Source organism: Microtus oregoni, unplaced genomic scaffold (genome assembly GCF_018167655.1).
Source record: "Microtus oregoni isolate MIOR12 unplaced genomic scaffold, Mior012 000005F_ref0000423, whole genome shotgun sequence".
Lineage (NCBI taxonomy): Eukaryota > Metazoa > Chordata > Mammalia > Rodentia > Cricetidae > Microtus > Microtus oregoni.
Genome location: NW_024543064.1, coordinates 49,847,457 through 49,870,331, shown reverse-complemented (window position 1 = coordinate 49,870,331; position 22,875 = coordinate 49,847,457). Strand labels below are relative to the sequence as shown.

Sequence of the window (22,875 nt, the reverse complement as noted above, 5' to 3'; positions counted from 1 at the left end):
AGATATCAGAAAGCAGACCCTGGCAGGGCAGGAAAGTCAGGAGCATGTGGGTCAGGGAGGCTCCGGCTGGAAGCTGGAACGAAGTGTTTGTGAAGACAGTTGCCTTAGGAACCAGCAGTGTCCTCTGGGGCTCTGCGCGGGCTGTGACGACAGCAAGGCCTGCTACTGGAAAAGGAGAGGCTTAGCTGACCTTTCCCCCGTATAATTTTATCCTAAGCATCTCCCCATTTAGTCATCGTTCTTCCCATGACTGTATTGCTCAGACTCGCAGCACTTGCGTTTAACTGTCTTCCCCTGTCTGGGATAATTCCCCTGCGTTCCCAGCCCTCCCCTGGCCTGTCGCCTTTCCTCTGCTTTACTGGCAGTGCAGCTGTCTCACAAGTGAGGCGTGTGTGCCCTCTGTTGGTCTGTTCTGAAACTGCATCAAATCAAGCGCAAGCGCTCTCTCTCTCTCTCTCTCTCTCTCTCTCTCTCTCTCTCTCTCTCTCTCTTTCTCTCTCTCTCTCTTGCCTGAAAACTCTCAGGACCTGTGCAGTCAGCCCTCCAGATCCCTGGGTTCTGTTCTGGGGTGGGGCAGCAGGAAGGACAGTGAGATCAGTATGCTGACGACGGGGGAATGTTAGGAGAGCTACCACAGGGCAGGACACCTTGAAGGTCATTGAAAGGACTCCAACTCGTGACCCTGCAGCATCTGGTTCTCTGCAAATGACTTCGGGCAGAGTCTGGAGTCATATACTCCATGTTAAAATAGTTCTAGCTGCTTCAGAAGAGTGTGGTCGGGCAGCCAGTGAGACTGCACCACACACAAGATGACTCTGTGGCTCAGCCTTCAGCATCTAAGAGGACTGGGCTTTGAGACAGAGAAGTCAAGTATGGTACCAAGATGGTCATGAAACTACGAGAACAGGTCATGGTCACCTGGGATACAGAAAGCTGCAGGAACCCAGGCTGTGGGGCAGAGCACTGGAGATATGTTAGCTATGGGTTCCTCATGGACGCCACACTGGGGAGTTCAGTGTGGGACCCATCTTGTAGATTTGAACTTAAGTGTGGTAGAACTGGGGACAGAGATTTGGGGATTATCATCACCAGGTGGTATTTAAATTTAGCATGAGGCTTTATAGTTGTAAAAGATAGGAACTCAGGAGCTGATCCCGTCTTGCTGCACAGGAGTCTGGGAAAGAGGCCGGGCGGTGGTGGCACATGCCTTTAATCCCAGCACTCCAGAGACAGGCAGGTGAATCTCTGTGAATTCAAGGCCAGCCTGGTCTACAAGAGCAAGTTCCAGAACAGGCTCCAAAGCTACAGAGAAGCCCTGTCTTGGAAAAAAAAAAAATGTCTGGGAAAGAGGAAGGCATGGTCAGAAAGGTGAAAGTGTAGAAACTGGAGCTGGGCCTAGCGGCACTAGCCACTGTTGGGGGCTGAGGAAGGACCGGCCACAGACAGCCTGTGCAGTTTAGGAAGACCCGGCCTATTCCTGTCTATTGAAGTTTTTAAAAGGAGTGCCTGGGGACACGTACTCACCAAGGAGGCTCTGGGTTCCGTCCCAGTCCACAAAAGAATAAAGAATGGTTTGGGGAGGCAGGGATCACTGGGAGTCCGACAAGGACTAGGGACTCGAATCCTCCAGCCCAACATGAAGGTGCACACTGAAATCCCAGCCCTGGGGAGTTGCAGCAGGAAGGCTGAGAATTCACCTCTCTGTTGGGACATGGAGGAGAAGAAAGGGAGAACCATGGGGAAAGAGGAAGAGAAAGGGGAGTGAGGGAAAGAGAAAATGAATGGTCTCTTCTGTCCAGCGCCATATCTAAGTCGAATGAGGATTGGAATGCAACCATAGTTTCTCCAACATTCTTGTAATTTACAGTAAAATTCCTTGTCATCCCTCTTCCCCAGGTTGTGGCAGATACCAATATAAGCGCCATAGCGACTCAACTTGAAATCATGTCTGCAGGCTCTCCGACTGCTGACCGCCATCCAGAAGACACGGAGTAAGTATTCCAGTGCAAAGTGGGCCAAGCTCCTGAGCGTCAGGTTCTAACGTGCATGTGATCTCAAGACAGAGGAACATGCATGCTGTGTTCTCCTGACCTAGATGAGGTCTGACAAGGTGCAGGGCTCTCCGTTTCACACAAGGATCCTTCAGAGACCATGGCTGGGCCTGCGCTCAAGCCGCTTCTCTTTGCTTTGACAGAAGCCTGTGCTCTCTGTCCTAAAAAACTACAGGCTTATATCCTAGGTCTGCTCTGCTCTAAGATGCAAGGAGCCACATTTCCTTAACTCGCTAAGCTAAAACCTTGTTCTGAGGTGAAATATTGTTGTCCCTTTGGCTGGCATGTGTCGTGACAGCTGGTCATTGCAAGGTTATTCATTAAAGCAGTGTTTCTATAGCTGAAATGTTCTAAGAATAAGAACAGAAGGCCAGTGAGATGGCTCTTCAGATAAAGGCACTTGCCACCAAGTCTGATGATGGAGTTCAGTCTCCGGGTCCAAAGCTTGCGAGAACCAAATCTCACAAGCTATCCTCCCCTGAACTCCACCTGCCTATGTAGGCGCCTGCACACACACTCCAAGACACGATTTGTGGAGTCTCTGAGGACATGGTTCCCAGCAGATCTGGGCGCCTGGTCTTAGCAGGCTCCCTAGGGTTATCCGACCAGACAGGCGGAGAACAGCTGCACTTTGAGCACTGCTGCCTGAAGCTGTTCCTCGGCACCATCAGCACCTGGTCAAGTGTGTGCTCGGTGAATGCTATTAGTTGATAATTCCTTTCAGGATCTCATGATCACAGCCAAATACAAGGAGCTTTATTCAGGGGGTCATAGTTTATCAACCTAATTGACACGTTGGGGTGTGTCTATTAAAGAAAGAATATTAAGTTGGTTATACTTTTTCCTCATTCTGCATGCCATCAAATCTGACAAAATACGAAAACAGCATTTCAAGCTACAACAGCTCTTTAAAACAAAGTCAGGGTGGAGAAATGAGGGCTGTATCTCTCAGTATGTAGGGTGCCTAGCTAGCATTTACAATGCCATGGGTTAAGTTCTCAGTACCACACAAAACTGAACGTGGTAACCCACACTTATAATCACTCTGTGAGTTCAAGGCCAGCCTGGTCTACATAATGAGTACCAGGACAGCCAGAGCCACAGAAGAGAGAGAGGGAGAGAAAGAGAGAGAGCATAGCTTTAAGAAAGAAAGGCATGCCAGGTGGTGGCGGCACACACCTTTAATCTCAGCACTTGGGAGGCAGAGGCATTCAGGTCTCTGTAAGTTCAAGGACAGCCTGGTCTACAAAAGCTAGTTCCAGGACGGGCTCCAAAGCTACAGAGAAACCCTCTTGAAAAACCAAAAATAGAGCCGGGCGGTGGTGGCGCACGCCTTTAATCCCAGCACTCGGGAGGCAGAGGCAGGCGGATCTCTGTGAGTTCGAGACCAGCCTGGTCTACAGAGCTAGTTCCAGGACAGGCTCCAAAGCTACAGAGAAACCCTGTCTCGAAAAAACCAAAAAAAAAAAAAAAAAAAAAAAAAAAAAAACCAAAAATAAAATTTAAAAAAAATCGAGAGAAGAGGGGGAGGGAAGAAATGTTAAGACAGTTAAGAATGTAGCTCAGAGGTTAAAAGCACATACTATTTTTCAAGAGAACCTGAGTTCAGTTCCCAAGAGCCATGTCAGGCAGTTTGCAGCCACCTGTAACTCCAACTCTAGAGAATCCAACACCCTCTTCTGGACTCCACAGGTATCTGCATTCACATGGACACACACACACCACATTACATAATTATAAACAATACAAATAATTTTCAAAGAAGAAATATTAAGGTGTTATGAGATAAATTGACGTAATCCATGACACATGCTCCAGATTGCAAATGGGCCCACGTATGCAGGTCCCTGAGACTAGCTCTAACACAATAACCTGAGCACCTCAATTTGTTAGGCAAAGTTTCAGGGAAGGTTTAATCAGAAGAACATAATCAAAGGTCACATACCTCTTCACGGTTTTCTGATCTGTGAGTGGCTAAGTTTGGAACAGGTGACTGCCTCTCAGCCATGCATGCTGCCACGAAGCAAGGCATGCTGCTAGCACGGAGTGTGTACCTCCTTGAGCCAGGTAGGAAAGGTGGTGTACATCCCAGCACCTGAGAAGCAGAAGCAGCAGGATAACTGTGAGTTCAAGGCCAGCCAGGGCTGTGTGGCACAGCTCTGTCTCAAACGGAAAAGAAAAAGACCCTGTCACCACAAATCAGATGATAGAGATGAGGACCCCAGAATTTTGGGGGGTTTTTAACCTTTAAATAACATAGTGTGGGAAGAAGGGCCGAGATGTAGCTCAGTTGGTATGGCACTTGCCTAGCATGCATAAAGCTTTTGGTTTGATTCCCAGCACCATGTAAAACCAAGCCTAGTGTTCCAAGCCTCTAATCCCAGCTGTTGGGAGGTGGAAACAAAAGAGTCACCCTTGGCTACATAGCCAGCTCAAGGCCAGCACTGGCTACACGAGACCCTGTATCAAAAGAAAACTAGTTCTAGGGAGAAGGAGTTGGACTCCTCGGGTAAGTGGAGATTAGAGAGCTTGAGCACACATAGGTGATCTAAACTTTGTAGTGCTGCCTGAGAGAGAGACTTCCACACTGACGGCAGCCTCCGTCACGCATTTGGAACAGAGTGTCAAACCCATCTTGCTCCACACGGGTGATCCTGTTTATACAGCCATGAGCGTGAGTTTGTAGAGAACACATGGATAGCTAAGATAGAAGGGACAGGTAGCTGGGGAGAGGAAAAGATGTGCTAATTACAATAGTGTGGAATAGGGACAAAGGACAGAAAGACTGAGCCAGTTCTCCTGAAGGGTGCAGGAGAACACCCTACTCGAGATGGGCTTGGAAAAGGGTCTTCCCATGCTAGAGGGAGTGCTAGGGGCATTTGGATAGGAAAGGAGCATCGGTTCCCAAGAGTTGTTAGCCTGCCACTGCTGGTTAGGGGCTCACCTGGGGACTGCAGGCTTCCAACACCCTGGCCTGACCTGTGTATTGCTGACTGTGCGGTCGGTCCGCACAACACCTTCTTTAAACAGAATAGGTCAGATTTTAAATCAGGGTAGTTCTCAGTTTTTGACTAAGATAAGGTTAAAAGCTTATCTGGGTGTGACAGTGGCTCACTCCTGTGATCCCAGCACTCAGGAGGCTGAGGAAGGAATATTGATTACTGTGAGGGCAAGGCTAGTCTGGGCTACAGAGTGAGTTCCAGATTAACCTGAACTACAGTTCAAAGCACACTAAAAAAAACGGGGGGAGGGGATTAGGTGAGATGATTCAATGGGTAAAGGCACTGACTGTCAATACTAGCATCCTGAGTTCAATCCCCAGAACCCATCTGGTAGAATACAGAAGTGAGCCCTAAAAGTTGTCCTCTGAGCCGGGCGGTGGTGGCGCACGCCTTTAATCCCAGCACTCGGGAGGCAGAGGCAGGCGGATCTCTGTGAGTTCGAGACCAGCCTGGTCTACAAGAGCTAGTTCCAGGACAGGCTCCAAAACCACAGAGAAACCCTGTCTCGAAAAAACCAAAAAAAAAAAAAAAAAAAAAAGTTGTCCTCTGACTTTGGCATGCACATGTACACAAGCACATTAAAGTATATATATTATATATTATATATAACACATTAAAAATTAGGTCAAACAGCCGGGTGGTGGTAGCACACGGATTTAATACCAGCACTTGGGAGGCAGAGGCAGATGGATCTCTGTGAGTTCAAGGACAGCCTGGCCTACAGAACGAGTTCCAGGACAGTTAGAACAGTTACACAGAGAAACCCTGTCTTGAACCCCCCTCCCCCCAAAAAAAGAATTGAGCCAAACCTTGTTGTACATGCCTAGAATTTGAGCTGCTCAAGAGGCTGAGGCAGGAGCATCGTGATCTCAAGGCCAGTCTGAGCTGCATGTTGACCTTTCTTAACTTAGCATAACTCTATCTCAAAAATAAAATAAAAATGGGCTAGGAATGTAGCCCAGTGGTACATACAGCTCCTAGGACCAGCAGGCGTAAGGCCATTGGTATTATCCCCAGTACCACACACACACACCCCATACAGAAAAGCCTAGGCTACGCAACAAGATCCCATCTGAATAAAACAAAGCAAGTGACATAACAATAACTAAGCACAGAGATGGATATAATAGCTGATGCCCAGAATCTCGGAACTTAGAGGGCAAAGGCAAGAGGCTGAGATGTTCAAGGCCAACTCAGCCCACATAAAAAAGGAGAAGAAAGGAACCAAGCATAGGGAAAGGTGTGTCACCGCTGTAGTGACTGTTTTAATCAGAAAGCCCTAAACCACAAGCACATTGGTGATGAGCTGATGTAGCATGAAAAATGTACAATGTTTCCAGATTGCTTCCTGAGAGTCTGATTTGATAAAATGGCATTCGTAGCTTTGCAGTGTGGAAGTCCCTCTCCAATCTGTGCGCTTCCATTAAAATGAACTCCCTCTCAGTGTCTGCTCTTGAATTAAACAGCATGTGTTGTGCTTTCAGAACACCTGCACCTAAGATTATTACTTTGGAGAAAGGCTCTGCAGGATTGGGGCTTAGTATTGTAGGGGGTTATGGAAGTCCACACGGAGACCTGCCAATTTATGTCAAGACTATATTTCCAAAGGTATTTTTCTCCTTTTACTGTTCTCTTAAAATCAAAGCTAGTGAGACTTTTAAGTGCTTTGTACTGGTTTGCTGTGGGTTGTGCTTGTGTGGGGACGGTGGTATTTCATTTAGGTCTCATAGGAAAGCCCTGCCAGGGGAGGAAGTGTCACAACAATGGGATCTCAAGAAGCAGTCCTCTCTCTCTGTGTACTTCAGTGAGGAAGCTGGCACTCACAGATTGTAGGAGCATTTTCAGCAGCACCCGCACTGGTGGGTGACTTTGAATGTGTTATTCTAGGCTGAAAGGGATTCAAAATCAGGGTCTTGGTGTTGGCAGTGCACACCTTTGATCACAACACTCACATTCAGGAGGCAGAGACAAGTGGATCTCTGTGAGTTCAATGTCAACCTGGTCTACAGATCAAGTTCTAGGACAGCCAGGGAGAGTGGGGAAAGAATATCATGGGCCATGGAGCTGAATTAGTGGGTAAAGGACCTGCTTTGTAAGCAGGAAGACCTGAGCTGAGATGGCCAACACCCACAGAAGGTAGCACTGCAGGCCAGAGACGGGGTAGCTGAATTGGTGAGCTCCAGGTGTGAGAGACGCCATCTCCAAAAATAAAAGTGGAAATAATTAAAGATAATGATAGAGGAAGATGCCAAACACTAGCCTCTAGCATCCACAAAAGACATGGAAGGCAAGCCCACACAACTACATGCACACACACACACACACACACACACACACACACGGTAGAAGCTCTCAGGTCACTTGGAAATTGTCAGCTTACGTTTCTCTGCCAGGTGTTTGATAAATCGGTCTAATACTGACTCATAGTGATTCGGGAATTAACTATTTCCAAAAGAGGTATAGGCACAGGCCTGTCATCCCAGCTCTCTAGAGGCTGGTACAGGAGCATCACTGTACACTCAAGGTAGCCTGGGCTATGCTTTAGAACCTGTCTTAAATAAAGAAAACAAAACAGCAAATGACAACAGCCCCACACTACTCCCAGCAAGCCCTAGGTGATCAGTGTCCACCACTCCTGTGGCTTCTATGTGGCTTCTAGAATAGTCATTTTTAATTTCACTGTGAGTTATAGATTGGCATTTAACTTTATTGTAAATTCTGAAGACCCGTGAAAAGTACTTAGGATAAACATCCCAAGTGTTTCTTCCACCTGCTATTTATGAATTTAGCTTTTGTTCACTCATGCTGTGGCCGAGCTCTTGATCCTCCTGGTCCTACCTGCTGAGTAGGCCTTCAGGCACATGCCACCACACCTGGCTTCTTACCAGTTTTTCATTCACTTTTAAAACTACAATCATTATTTATTAGTTGATCCAGTGACTTTCTGTTGAATTATAGTCCTAAAAAATATAGGTTCTTGATGAAAATATATTGTATGAAATTCTCATAGAATTAAAAAAATATTTTTAATATTTATTTATTTGGGTTTTTGTTTTGTTTTTCAAGACAGTGTTTCTCTTTGTGACAGCCCTGGCTGTCCTGGAACTTACTCTGCAGACCAGACTGGCCTCAACTCACAGAGATCAGGTCCACCTCTGCCTTCTAAATGCTGGAATTAAAGGTGTGTACCACCACCGCCCAGCAGAAGAGGTTTTTATAGAAGTAAAGGTAGACCCTGTATCTTCCTAGAAAATTTTGCTAATTAACACAAGCTTGCTGTTACTTGCCCAGCTCTTAACTACTATCTGGGCTCTTGAATCAATGGGTATTTGCTTTTGGATGACTCTAGACAGCCACAGATTTACCCACCTGTCCCTCGTGGTGGAGTGTGGCTGAGACACACTAGGCAGAAATGGGACTCACTTATCTAATGAACTGCAGCTAATCAGAGGAGGCAGCTCCCCAGTGTAACAGTGGTACCCAGCCTGAGAGTCTGTTGTGGTAGGCGCTGTGATTTCAGCATTTGGAAGACTGAGGCCTAGGAGGGAGGCTTCAAGTTTGAAGCTAGCTAGTTTTGCCTGCAGAGTAAGACACTGTCTAAAATTAAATAAATCCAAAAAATAAAAACAAGGAAATAAAATAATGAAAGAAACAATCATGGAATCGAAGTGGGATGTCACCAGTGGGAGCAGTGAGTGGGCTGAGGTGCTGTGGGAAGCCCTCACGAATGGCCCTTGGAAAGGCATCCTGCACCCAAGTGAGAGGAACAGCATGCGCTTCGTGACTGTTGACTATCCTTGTCTGTTATTTTCTTTCTTTCATTTTGGTTGGGGGAGTTGTTTCCCTGTGAGACAGAAGGTCTTGTAGCTCAGACTGGCCTTGAACTCACTAGCCAAGGATGACCTTGAGACTCTTCCTCTCCCCACTCCCCCACCCCACTCCAACCTTGATTGCAGGCATGAGTCACCATACCTAGCTTGGTTTTTGGTTTTGTTTGTTTGTGGTATATTTTTAAAGAAATGTGTTTTGTTTTGTTTTGCTTTGCTTTTTGAGACAGAGTTGCTGTGTGGCCCTGACTGTCCAGTAATTAGCTCTGTAGATCCCCCTGTCTCTCTGCCTCCCAAGTGCTGGGATTAAAGGCATGCACCACCTCTGCCTGACAGGAAGGTGAGATTTTTTTTTTTTTAAGTGAAACCTACCTAAAATTTAAAGTTTCTGAATCTAAAAGAAGAAAGAAAAGCATTTTCTAAGGCTTGGCTCATAGCTCACTTAGTGTAGTCAATCTTGGTAGAATATTTCTGGGGCTGTCGAAATGGCTCAGTTGCTAAAGGCGCCTGCCTGCAAGCTTGCTGGCTTGTTTGATCCTAGAACTCACATGGTGTAAGAAAGGACTGACTCCCAAAAGTTGTCCTCTGGCCTCCACACGTGCACTGTGACAGATGTGCACACACACTAAATGTGCAGATATTCTGAGGGCGTATTCCATTGCAAATAATAACACCAACCATTATTTCTGGTCCTGTAGCACTGGAGATCATTAACCTTTTTGTCTTTCTCACTTTGCTCATTAAATTTGGCCAGAATATCCAAATTATAAAATAAATTAAAAATCAGTAAGCCTAAAGCTGAGAGAGATTCCCCCCCCCCCCAAAAAAAAAGCTTTTCTCAGATTACCCTGACATTGTTCCTCCCACATGGAGGGCACAGAACTCTAATGTGCCCCGTGCTGCCTTCACATAGGACACTCCCCTCATACTGTCTCCCTTCTCAGGCTTCTGAAGCTCCGAAACATGGGCATAGGTTTAGAGATCAAAACTTCTTTTTAATAATTCTCTTCCTTGACTGATAGATTATTTAATGTAGCCCGAAGTGACTCTTGACACTCCAGAAGTGTGACATGTCTGCATTATAGGAGCTGGAAGCATGGAGAAATTGAGAGAGTCACTTAGAGTGCTGCCAGTCAGGTGCATGTTTGGTTGAAAACTCCAAATTCGTGAGCTGGAAAGATGGCTCAAGAGTTAAGAGTGTGTGCTCATTTTGCGGAGTTCGGCTCCCAACACCCATGTCCCCATCAGCAGCTCATGACTGCCTGGAGCTGCAGCTGCAGGAGAATCATCGACTCTGGCCTCCCTCAGACACCTGCACTCATGTGCACACACCTGCACACACAGACTCGTAGTTTTTAAAATAAGTCTTAAAAAGAAACTTTAAAGTTAGAGCCACCTGGGGTCTTAATCCTCTCAGCCAACAAAAAATAGGCCTTCTCATAAGGTAGAGACAGATGATCTCTGTGACTCTGGGGCCAGCCCGGGCAACATAGTAAGTTCTAGACTGCAGAGTTACATGGTGAGAACCTGTTGAGAGAGAGAGAGAGAGAGAGAGAGAGAGAGAGAGAGAGAGAAGAAAGGATGGAAAGAAAGAAAGAAATTGAAGAGAGGAAGAGGAAGAGAGGGAAAAAGGAAAGGAAGGAAGAAAGAAAGAAAAAAAGAAAAGATGGGAAGAAAGGAAGGAAAGGAGAGAGAGGGAGGGAGGTAAAGATGATGATACAAGCCAACTCAGAAAATTTCCCTGGCAGTCTGCGACATGAGTTTGAACATTATGAGAATAGACTGAACATGTCTTATTTGAAGTCTTCAGAACAGCACTATTTTGGATTTGGGATGTTTTACTCAGATTATAGAATATTTGCAACCGGGCAGTGGTGACACATGCCTTTAATCCTAGCACTTGGGAGGCAGAGGCAGGTGAGTGAGTTCAAGGCCAGCCTGGTCTATAAGAGCTAGTTCCCGGAAAGCTAGAGCTGTTACACAGAGAAGTCCTGTCTTGAACCCCCCCCCCAAAAAAAAAAGAATATTTATATATATGGAAGGAAATTTACTAGAGCTTCATGTATACTCTATATTTTATATATAACTGAAAATAAGTTCATGCAGTATTTCTAGTAATTTTGTCATGTTTCTTGTTCATAGGGAGCAGCTGCAGAGGACGGCCGATTAAAACGAGGTGACCAGATCTTGGCTGTCAATGGGGAGACCCTGGAAGGTGTTACTCATGAGCAAGCTGTCGCCATTCTAAAGCAGCAGAGCGGGACTGTGGCCTTGACTGTTCTGCCCTGAGCGCTTGTCCTGATCCTGACACACAGAGGAGAATACAACAGGCTCTGTGGCTTCCGGTTGGCATGGAAAGTTGCCTCAGCTAAAACCCAGCATCGTCACTGGCTCTGATTCTGTTTGCAGAAACAGGAGCTGCCGCCTCTGCTTCCTACCCACATCCCGCATTCCCACTGAGGCTTAACTGCAGCTCCTGCGGTTTCCTCTAATGAGTGGAAACAAAGGTTTTGCTTGTCTTCTTAACTTGTGATTTACTTATGCTAATTTGTCTCTTCAAATAAGGCAGAAAACATTAGCAGTGTAATTAACTTCCTCACACCGAACTATTCACGCCCTGCCCTGGGAATTACTGCGGTCTCTTCCGTGTGACTCCCAGTCAACTCCCCGTCTCTAGCTAGATCTGGATTGTTAGTCATTGATCCTGAGGAGCCTCCACAGATTCTGTAATCCACCCAGCATTGGAAAGGCTTTGTACCTGAGTTTCTCCCGCAGCCACACTGGGTCACATTGCTGGAAAGCTTATTCAGAGTGCTGAGCATCTTAGCAAGTGGTGTCACCCCTCCCTCTCCGCTGTAGACCACCGGCTGGGTATCCTCCACCTTGTTCAGAGTGAGTGACAAGTTCGGTTTGCCTTTCCCTTACCTCCACACCAGCAGCACAGTCGCTCAGCTTGCCCCAGCTCTGTGCTGCACTTGAACATAAAGTAACTGAGCAAATGACCTGGGGTCCGTGTGCTCAGCTTGAGTTTCCCAGTCTCCTACTCCCATTGGCTGAAGCTCTGCAGCTCAGAAAGCAATTGTAGCCGAAGCCCAGCTAGGAGAGTGAAATGGACTAGGGGAGGGTGGGGTGCTTGTCACTGAGTTCTGCAGAATCTTTCAGTGAAAACAATGGAGAGCACCTGACGGGTGAGCCCAAGGTCAGCAATGGCCTAGTTCAGCATCATTTAGCCATAACCCAGTGCTACACATTGTTCAGTAATCAACAGGATTCCATGGGCCCTAATGTAAAATGTTATTTAATTAGTGAGGATTTTAACTGAGATTCCCTTTGAGTAGATGTAATCACAAAAGCGTTAATTCTTACTGTAATATTTTTGTGGCTATTCCAAAGTGCAGAGTGCCTAAGTTTTATGTTGACAATGCTTTTCCATGACTGGTATTAAGTTTTTTGAGATTCCATAGGGTTTTTAGAATTTCTGATGTATCCAAGATTCGTGGTTTTGTTAGGATCCCATCTCCCAGCCTCAGTGCTCTGTGTAAATGAAGCTTGTAAGAACACCTCAAGTGGCAGAGACCAAATGAAGCCCAGAGGAAAATGCACCCTAAAAGATAAAGGTAGCTGCATTGATGCTTTCAAAGTGTGATTCGGCTTCATTTTGATGGGATGACTCTAAATACACATTTTGAAATAATGCATTGTTGTTGTGTCTTTCTTTACTCGTCATCCTTTTAGGGCATGTTACTAAGTCTATTAATGAAGTAATTGTGATACTTTATGCACCAAGTCCTGCAGGGCCCTGTCTCTTTCCACAGGGCTAGTGAGTAGTTGCTGTGCCAAAGGCTTGCTGCTGTCAGAACTTACCGTACACCGAGAAGGCAGTGATTGCAAGCGCAGTCTTCTTAAACTCACATATATTATTATTATTTTTTTTGGCCATTTAAGTCTGCTACTAATATCATTAACTGGAGTTAGCCAAAGAGGTTATGAACTGGAAAAAAAATAACAAAAGTAGAGAATGCTTTTATGTATTGATATTTCTAAAGGTTCTAAACCAAGGCAGCTGGCTAAGGAACAGGCAGAGACATGGTTTACAGTGTACACATTAATCTCTGCATCTAATTTTTTGTTCTTTAGCTCAGCCTTTCACAGTGTCCTGTTGCAGTCTGCAGTCTGGGCTGAGGCTGTAGTTCAGTAGGTAGAACGCCCTCTTCTGACTTCAGTGGGTACTGCAAGCACAGGGTGCACAGACCCACATGCAAGCAAGACACCTGTGCATATAAAATAAACTATATTTAAAAATAAGAAAATAAAAATTATGATCTTTTCAAGGAGATTTATTTATGTGTGTGTGTGCCTGCGTGAGTTTTACATGCCACACAGATGTAAGAGCCCAGATGGGCCAGCACAGACCCTTAGAACTCCTTCCTGTACCTGAGCTACAGTTGTGAGCCACCCTGAGAGTGCTCTACAGGAGCCATAAGTGAGCTTATGCCTTAACCTTCTCTCCGGCCTCCAAAATTTCAATCTTGTATTTTTTTTTAAGATACAGTTTATCTTTTTAGTTATGGGGTGGTGTTCAGAGAGGCGCGGAGGCATCAAATTCCTTAGGAGCTGGAGTTATACACAGTTCTGAGCCAGCTGACATGGGTGTTGAGAACTGAACGCAAGTCCTCTGGAATAGCAGAAAGTGCTCTTAACTACTGAACCATGTCTCCAGCCCCTTTGATTCTTTGGTTCTGGTTTGTAATTTTTGTTTTGTCTTTGTTTGTTTTGAGACAGGGGTCTCACTCTGTAGCCTCAGCTGGCCTAGAATGCACTATGTAGACTAGGGTGGCCTCCAACTCAAAGAAATCCACCTGCCTCCCTGCGTCTAGCTATTGAGTGCCACCATGCCAGCCTAAATTCTTTTTCATAAAATGAAAATAAAGCTTTTTAAGAAGACACAGCTGGCTTTGCTTACAGGAATGTTCCCTGACCTTGCTGTATCTGTGGAATGAACAGCTTTACCATCAGTAAGTCTGCCCTGTGCTCCTCTGTAATGTCCTGTCCAAAGTCCTAGCAAGCCTTCTACGACAGCAACTTCCAAACCCACCCACCTAGGAGAAAGCGCCATTTTAAAGAGAGTGGGGGAACTCTTGGGGAAACCCACACCACAAATCTTAGACTTTCCGCCCCAGAGCCTTCTTTTTCTTAACCCTCTGCAGAAAATCTGTGTTTCAAATGCTTCTCAATTTCTGCTTCCTATTGGCTCCTCTTCCTGAGTCCTTTTCTGTATGAAACCAAGGGTAGGCTTTTACCTGAGTCAGGGTACCCGAAAGACTAAGGGAATTCGGTGCTGAAGCCGAGTGCTCCAGCCGGGGAAGGCCACCGTGTTTAAGCACCTTTTAGGCAAGAATGAAATACTGGCAAGGGAGCCCTATTCTCCTAAACTTGCTGTCTCCTATCCCTCACGGCTGCGGGGCTTTGGCGTACAGAAGCCTGCGATGTCTGAGATAACCGCATGGTGGCGCAAGAGACACCGCGAGTATGAGGCTTTTGACCAGCGCTCTTGGCAGGTAGGTGGGCAAGGAGTCTGGAGTGATAGATCCGCCTGCAGTGTGTGGGTTCCCGACTTTCTGAAACCCAGTTCTCAGAATGTCAGCGCCACATCCAACAATAACACAGGAAGGAATGTATCCCTCACATTTTTTAGTCCCCAAGGCCAGGTTCTAGTTCTCCCCTTCTTATTGCAGCTGAATCAGTTGCCTTGACAACTGTGCAGTAATACATGAATGTGAGTATTTGGGGGCTTGGGGCCCCACCCCAACCCTTCTCCCTACCCCCAGGACAGACACTGTTGGGGCGCCTTGTTGATAGAACGTATGTTATTGTATGTATGTATGTATGTATGTGTGTGTGTATGTATGTATGTAGCACATTCAAAATGCTATTGAGGGTGAATTTAATAATTGCAAATTGAATAGTTAGTAAAAACTGATCTTTGCTGAGGATGCAACTCAACTGATATCATTACAGGGACAAAGCCCTGGGTTCCACTGCTGGCATAAACTAGGGACGGCGGCACATGCTTGTCATCTGGGCATTCAGGTCACAGGAAGATCAGGAGTTCAAAGTCATCCTACATTACATAGCAAGTTTGGGCTACATGAAGCCCTGTTTGTTTATACATAAAACCAACAGATGACATAGAATAAGGTTTTTCACGTATCTACAATATCCATTAAGGGCTCAGGAGCTAGAAACTGGATGAGACATGTTGGCAGGAAAGACATGGTGGTTCACACCATAGCCCAGCACTTAGGAGACGGAGGCAAGAGAATTTCTCCAAACTGAGGCCAACTTGTTCTACGCAGCAAGTTCCAAGCCAGTCATAACTCCACAGTGAGACCTTGTCTCAAAAAAACCACACACACACACACACACACACTCGCACGGTCATAACACATATACATAAAAAGGAACCCATCTTCAAAAGGTGAAATTTTCTAATAAATGGATAGAAGTGAAAAATATTATACTGAGTGCTCTTAACCACCATGACACCTCTCCAGCCCCTGGGCTTTTGTCTTTGGATCTTGATAGAAATGGCACACAGGCAGGAGGCCCCTACAGCTTCGGTTATCTGCTCTGCCAGATCTTATAGCCCTTGCCTGTCTCGGTCCAGTGTCCCTGCTTTACAGCCCTCTCTCTAAATTCTGCTCTGCTCAAAACTTTTGCCCCTGTGCCTTGAGCTCTCCTCCTGTCTCTGGCAAGACAAGAACAGAAGAACAGCCACCCCTTAAGAGCATCATACAATGAGATCAGTGTTCAATTTCCCTTTGCTCTCAAATGTTGTGTAGGATCGGGTGTCTCAGTCAGGATTCAAACACGTTCAGCAAAGTGAGGGTCTTTGCTTTTGCTGTTGCTGCTGTTTTGTTTTGTTTTGCTTTGCAACAGGGGTTTCGTGTAGCCAGACTGGCCTCAAACCCGCGAAGCAGCTGAGGTTGGACCGGAATGTAATGTTCAGTACTCTTACCTCCCTTCTCCAAGTACTGAGATTACAGGCAATTGCCACTATGCCCCACCTGTTTGAAATTCCTTTTAAGGATTGCGTGAGTGAATAGTTTCTTCCCTGCCCTCTATTGCTTCATTTAAAAAGTATTTATTATTAGTGTGCATGTATGATGTGTCCGTGTGGGTACATGAATGTCACCACACATGTATGGATGTCAGGGGACACCTCTGTGGCACCGGTTGGTTCTCTTCTTCCTTTGTGTGGTTCCAGGAGCGAAACTCAGGCTGCCAGGACTACAAGGCAAGTCCTTTCTCAGCGGAGACATCTCACTCTCTTTCTCTTTGATGTGACTTTGTTTAATTTGGTTTTCAGAGACAAAGGTGTCTCTTGTAGCCCAGGCTAGCTTCAAACTACCTATATAGCCAAGGATGACCTTGCCCTCCTCCCCATGTTCAGAGAATACAGGTGCTTGCCAACTTAGCTTTTGCTGTTTACTGTTAAGGAAATTGGGCCACTTTGTGTAGCTTAGTGGTATAGCCTTGCCTAGCATATTTAAAGCCAAAAATGCCTCCAGCATTGCAAGAGAGAAACACAGAGAGAGAAATAAGGGACTGGAGAAATGGCTCAGCGGATGAAGGTGCCTGCCACCAACCCTGATGGCTGCGTTCCAATTCCGGGACCTATTTGTTAGCAGGAGAGAAATGACTGAGGAAAGTTAAAGTTGTCTGACCATGTGGCACACTCACAGACCCCTACACAAATAGATGAGATATTAATAAAATAGCATTAAAATAAAAAATTAATGAGAGGGGCTGGAGAGATGGCTCAGCGGATAAGAGCACTGACTGTTCTTCCAGAAGATCTGAGTTCAATTCTCAGCAACCACATGGTGGCTCACAACCATCTGTAATAAGATCTGGCACCCTCTGGCCTGCAGGCATACATGGATTCTGTACATAATAAATAAATAAAATCTTTAAAAAAAAAGAAAATTAATGAGAATAGTTTTGCATGGCTAATTCTACATTTTGAATTGTTGCCTGCATCCGTACAGTACATGTAATACTGCTCTGAATCATATTTTTCCTAAATCATACATGGAACCCAACCCTGATCGTGCATGTGTGTGTGTGTGTGTACATGTGTGTATGTTGCTGAGGACAGGATCCAGGACATTTGCACACGCCAGGCACGTGTTCTACCACTGAGTTCTGTCTTTAGATTTCTTCTCCATCTTTGTTTGTCTGGTTTTGGTTTTTTGGTTTTGTTTTGTTTTGTTTCAAGACAGGATTCTCTGTGTAGCCCTGGCTGTTGTGGAACTCGCTTTGTAGGCCAAGCTGGCCTGGAGATTTGCCTACCTTTGCCTGGGACTAAATTCTTTGCTGGGATTAAAGCCCTTCACCACCACTGCTGGCTCATTTTAATTTTTATTTAAGGGTTTTCTATTAATTGTGTTTATTTACATGGAAATCCCATCCCTCCATCCCCCCTCATTTTTTCTAATAGATTGTCCCTAGTTGGTGGAAGCTTGGGAGGACTCCGAGGTGTGGCCTTGTTGGAGGAGGTGTGTCACTGGGGATGGATGGGCTTTGAGGTTTCAAAAGACTGTCCTGGGTCTTTTTCTCTCTCTCCCTCCCTCATGGTTATGTCTCAAGATGGAAGTTCCCAGCTGCTGATCACAGCCATGCAGTGGGTCTGCTGCCATACTTACCACCATGACGGTCACAGGCTCTAGCTTCGGAGACTGTGATTCCCCGATTAAGTTGTCTTGGTTATGGTGTCTCGTCACAGCAACAGAAACGTAACCAGGACAACGATGTCAAAGAGGAAGCAAATCCTTTTGAAAGTTCACTCCCATGAACTTAGTGAGCTGGCTGTGTGACCTAATGTGGCCCACTTTCCGCCCTGTCACCCGGAACCCCAAAGGCTCCAACTCAGACAAATGCCCAGCATACCCTTCTTCTTAAGGCAAAGCCTCAGTGTCAGCTCTGGTGGTCCTGGAACTCACCAGCGTATAGCAGGGTGACCTCGAGCTCATAGAGAGACACTGCCTATTCCTCTCAAGGGCTGTGGTTAAAGCTATGTGCACCACATCCAGCAAACCACTCTTCTTTGTTTTATTTATTCATTTTATTTTATGTGTGTTGCCTGCCTGCGTGCACACCACACGTGTGCTTGGTGTCCTTGGAGGTCAGTCAAGGGCATCAGATCCTCTGAAACTAGAGTTACACATTGTCGTAAACCACCACGTGGGCCCTGGGAATTGAACCTGCGTCCTCTGCAAGAGCAACAGGTGCTCTTAACCACTGAGCCATCTCTCTAGAACCAACATCCTTAATCCTACAGAAAGCGTGCTACACATTGAGCAATAGCATCTGGTGTGCTGTGGCAGGAGGGGTAGGCTCCCTTACATATTTCTTCATTCAACAAGGGGCTGTAGAACATGCTCGTCACCATCCTGGATATAGTGAATAAACCTGGATATAGTGAGTGAGAAAGATATGAATCTTGTCTGGTTGGAATTACATTCTGTAATTTTACTATTATGGGAGCAGGGAACAGAGAGACATGAAATGGAATACACTCAGCTCTGATAACTAGGAATCAAGAACACGGAGAATACAACAGGGCATGGTGTGTTCCTGAAATCCCAGCACTTGGAAGGCTAAAGCCTGGAGTCTGAGGTCAACCGGAGCTACAAAGGAAATTTAAGGCTAGCCTGGGCTACATAGCAAGCTATTGTCTTTAAAAAGTGTTGGGGTAAAAACAGTACTATGGTAGAGCTTTGGGACTGGAGCATGGATGTATCCTCTTTAGGAAGGGTGGACTCAGAGGCCCCTTAGAGAAGATCTTTGTTTTTGTTAAGAGACAGGTCTCACTATAGGGCCCAAGCTAGCGCCAATTCATCTGCACAAAGGTATCCTCCTGCCTCCAGAGTAGCTGGACATTGGTAGCTGTTGCCCCCATTCTTTTAAGAGTTAATATTTGACCTGAGACCAGAGGATGGAAAAAATGGCAGCCTTGAAAAAAAAGTGAGAAAGTACGGATTGGCGCTGTAACCCAGTTGGAAGTGCCTGGCACTCGCTAGGTCCCAGGTCTGCCCTACCCCCCACTCCTTGGCTCACGGGTCTGTAAACCATCACTAGGGAAGTGCAGGCAGGGGGATGAGGAGTTCAGAGTTCAGCGCGAATGGAATTCCAGGTGGAAGAGATTCTCTCAAAACATGAACTGGCAAGAGAGGCCACAGAGAGACAGCCAGTGCAAAGGCCCTGGAGCAGAAAGGTGAGGGCCAGAAATGCACGGAGAGGAAGGCATCAAGAAAGGAGCCCGGAGTAACTAACACCACGGTTCCGTCCTGGGCGCTTAGTGTGGGCTTTGTTGCGTCCAGAACCTGGAGTCAGGACAGTGATGTGTGTGTGCGCGTACGTTCCCCGGCTGGTGAGCGTGTTTTCAAATTTGCGCCCTAACTGCCCTCCAGAGTGTACGGGTTCTGGGCGTGGGCCACCGAGCCCCGCAGGCTCAGGCCCTACTGGGAGGGGGCTAGGGAAGCCGAGGGCGAGGGGGGTTGGGCCTAGAAACCTGCAAACTTCGCAGAGGGAGGGGAGGAGTCAGCACGCGACGACCGGCGAGTCCCTCCTGCGGTCAGACGCCGGGCCTGCTTTTGTTGGCGTGTGTGACCTCCCGGCTGGACCTCGTGGCTGCCAGGTAAGTCTGCTCAGGGCTAGGCCCCGGATGTCCCCGATCTTCTCACCCTGCTCTGCCTGTCCGGCCCCGGGATGGGCAGTGAAGATCGCTCCTCCACCCGGAAAGTGGGGGACAGTGAGGCAGCCGGGCGGGAGCTGCGCGAGGGCGGAGGTGAGCTTGAGCCCCAGGCAGAGCTCTGCGGAGAGCCTGGGGGACCCGGGCTCTCAGGCCCTTCCAGCCTCCACCTTCCAACGCTTTCCTCCGTGTCTTTGACTGGGAAGACGTTTCCATCAGTTTCTCTGCAAAGTTTGCTTTAAAAAAATTGGACAGAATTCTTTTTCAAGTCATTAAAGATGCTATGCTAATGTAGCCTCGTGTTCAGGACAGAAACCATCGTCCTCTGGCCTGCGCTTTGCCTCCATGAATTCGGATTCGGGTTGTTCCCTCCTCCCTACTCCCGACCCTAGTGTCCCTGCTAATGACTTGTATATACTGTTTCAGCAAACACACATCTAAGAACTTTTACCCTCGACACGTGGGTGGTTCTCTACATACAAACTCACAACTTGACTTGGGATGTGCACTTAATTCCAGGTGCTGAGAGACGCGGCTGTGGGTGGACGGAACAAGTCCTGTGCTACGGAGAGCTGGTACCTTAAGGTGCAGATTGGGTAAACTGTAGAGTGTGCTCGTGGGGCACGGAGAAGGGCCCTCTGGAGTGGGACCGAAGTAGGGATGGGGCGTTGTCTGTATTCTGAGGTGGGATCCTTAACCTACTGTCGTGAATATGTGATAGCATTGAAACCCACTAGGGATTGTCACCCTAAGAATCATTTTAAATCCCAGAGTTTCAAGCAGCAAACAAGCCGGGCTTGGTGGCGCACGCCCTTAATCCCAGCCGAGGCAGGCGGATCTCGGAGTATGAGGCCAGTCTGGGCTGTAGAGTGAGTTCCAGGACAGCCAGGGCTACGTAGAGAGATCCTGTCTCAAACAAATACTAGAAACTGAAGGGTAGCTCAGACCTGTGGTCCCACCTGAGGTAAAAGGTAAAGGTAAAAGGTTCCCTGAAGGCTCACTGGGACAGTGAGACCTTGTCTCAACACAAACAAGAGCCTACATAGTCCAACTTTTACCCCTAAGGTTTCTAGTAGGGTGAAGAACTGAGCGAAGTTGGCTGATTTCAGGCCAGCATTGGTGGCGGGCATTAAAGCTGGGAAGTGCTCGGGGGAAACTGATGAGTTCTGGTTTGTTTCTCTATGCGGTTTGCTGTAGCGGTCTGCCCTGTGGGGTTGCGAAATCTCATTCCTTTGGGAGCTGGTGCCACTGTGTAGCTCCAATTGGACTCCAACTGGCTGCAATTCTCTGGCCTCGTCCTCCCAAATCTGGGTTCCTGTGACACAGGAGCGTGATTTACATTTTAAATGGTTTAGGAGCGCTTCCTTCACTATATAGTTTTGGAAACCTAATGAAGTTTTTCCGATCTAGCCTTAGGGGGAGGGCATGACTTCCTGTCTCTGGAAGAGCTGGAGCGTCGTCTTGGATTTGCATTTCCTTGGCCCTGGCCTGGTCCCTTTTGTCACCTTCTGTCCTCTTTTCAGATGTTTATTAGCCCATTGCATTTTCAAATCCACAACTTGTTCCTTATTGTGTGTGTCCTCCCCCTCTTGCTGGTGTGCAGGGCTGTGGATTATCCCCCGCCCCCACCTGAGAGGTTTAGGGTAGGCGTGGCTGGGGGTGGGTGAGTGCTCCGCGTGGCTTGTGTCCTGGGTTCAGCACCCAGTATTGCATTACTTGCATTTGATTTAGATATGTGCTTTTGAGAGAGTCTCTCAGAGCCCAACCTGACCTCCACGTCAAGTGGCCAAGTGGGGTTAAAGGCTTTAGGCCACCAAGCCTGTCTTGTGGGGAGGTAGGCTCCTTGAACTCTGATGTGAAGTGGAAGTTGGTCCCAAACTCCTAGTCCTTCTGCCTCTACCCAGCAAGTGCTGGCATGGCCTGCGCACCACTGTACCCTGTTATGGTTTAGCACTGACCTCTGTCTGCCTTGGAGATGCAAGGTGAAGGGCACAGCTGGGCAAGGATTCGGACTCCAGAGAGGGAGGAGTGCTTTTAACAAAAGGAGCTTCTAACTTCAACCTGTCAGTGCATCTTCCAACCAACTTCGCCCTTTGTCCCTCTCGTTGGGATTTTGTCTTTTCCTTGTGTAGCCCTGCAGCTGATGTGCAGATTCTGCTCTGCCATCTGAAGCTGCAGAATCCCGTCTGTTCTGCTTCTCGTGCCCAACAGTTTGAAGCAAGCTCCAATTTCCTATGTTGGTACCGTCACTCAAAAAAGCCACTAGGGGACAGTGGGGCTTCCACCGAGCCAGTCACCCCTGAGCTCTAGCGGACAGACCTCTGCCCCAGTACTGCGTTTCAATTACTGATCTTGAGTCACATGTGATGGCTTCTGTTTAATCCCAGCTCGGAGGAGGCTGAGGCAGGAGTATTGCTGTTAGTTCATGGCCAGTCTGAACTACATAATGAGTTCTGGAGAAGCCTGGTTTTCTTCCATGCAAGTTGTTTTCTGCTGTAGATAGGATGGATGTGTATTTGACTTATTTGGTTTTTGAGACAGGGTCTAACCCAAAGCCCTAGGGGGGCCTGGTACTTGCTGTGTATCCCAGCTTGGTTTCAACCCCAGGTGCTGGGATTTCATTTTTTTAACACTTTTACTTAACTTTGGCGTCACTGCAAAAACCGGAGCTCTTAATCTTTTTTTTTTTTTTTTTTTTTTTTTTTTTTTTTTTTTTTGGTTTTTCGAGACAGGGTTTCTCTGTGGTTTTGGAGCCTCTCCTGGAACTAGCTCTTGTAGACCAGGCTGGTCTCGAACTCACAGAGATCCGCCTGCCTCTGCCTCCCGAGTGCTGGGATTAAAGGCGTGCGCCACCACCGCCCGGCCGCAGCTCTTAATCTTAAAGGAAATAAGAGGTAGCTTATTATGGACCTGTGTTGAGTGACTAGGAACACAGATTTAGGTTACCACTAATTCCATATTCCAGCTTGGAAGACATTCCATTAAGTTTTACAGAAAAGAAAGTCATAAATGAAGGCAAAAGATACATTTGGTGGGTACATCAGGGAGGCAGGTACAGTGGGCTTGGGGAAGCCTTTGAAAGGCGAGCATCACCACTGCCAGGCTGGGGAAGTGTTTCTTTAGGCCCAAGATACTATCTGATGACATTCTTGGCGCTTAGCTTTCAGGAAGCTGAGTCTAGAGGTCTGCTAAGTTAACAGATTCCAAAAGGTTCTTATCTGTTAGTCACAAGACACAGG

General features: G+C 47.0%; 1 protein-coding gene across 7 annotated transcripts in view; it reads left to right on the top strand.

The window, feature by feature from the left end:
• Patj (PATJ crumbs cell polarity complex component) overlaps positions 1-12,576 on the top strand; it is a 307,480-nt gene extending 294,904 nt beyond the window's left edge. For 5 of the 7 annotated variants that reach the window (XM_041651469.1, XM_041651470.1, XM_041651468.1 and 2 more), the window contains 3 exons: positions 1,897-1,991; positions 6,538-6,661; positions 11,023-12,576. In XM_041651469.1, coding sequence (XP_041507403.1) covers positions 1,897-1,991; positions 6,538-6,661; positions 11,023-11,169 — 366 coding nt within the window. In that variant the 3' untranslated portion in view covers positions 11,170-12,576. The remainder of the gene's footprint in view (positions 1-1,896; positions 1,992-6,537; positions 6,662-11,022) is intronic. The other 2 variants (XM_041651475.1, XM_041651471.1) reach the window with 1 other exon arrangement.
• Positions 12,577-22,875: the final 10,299 nt, after the last annotated feature.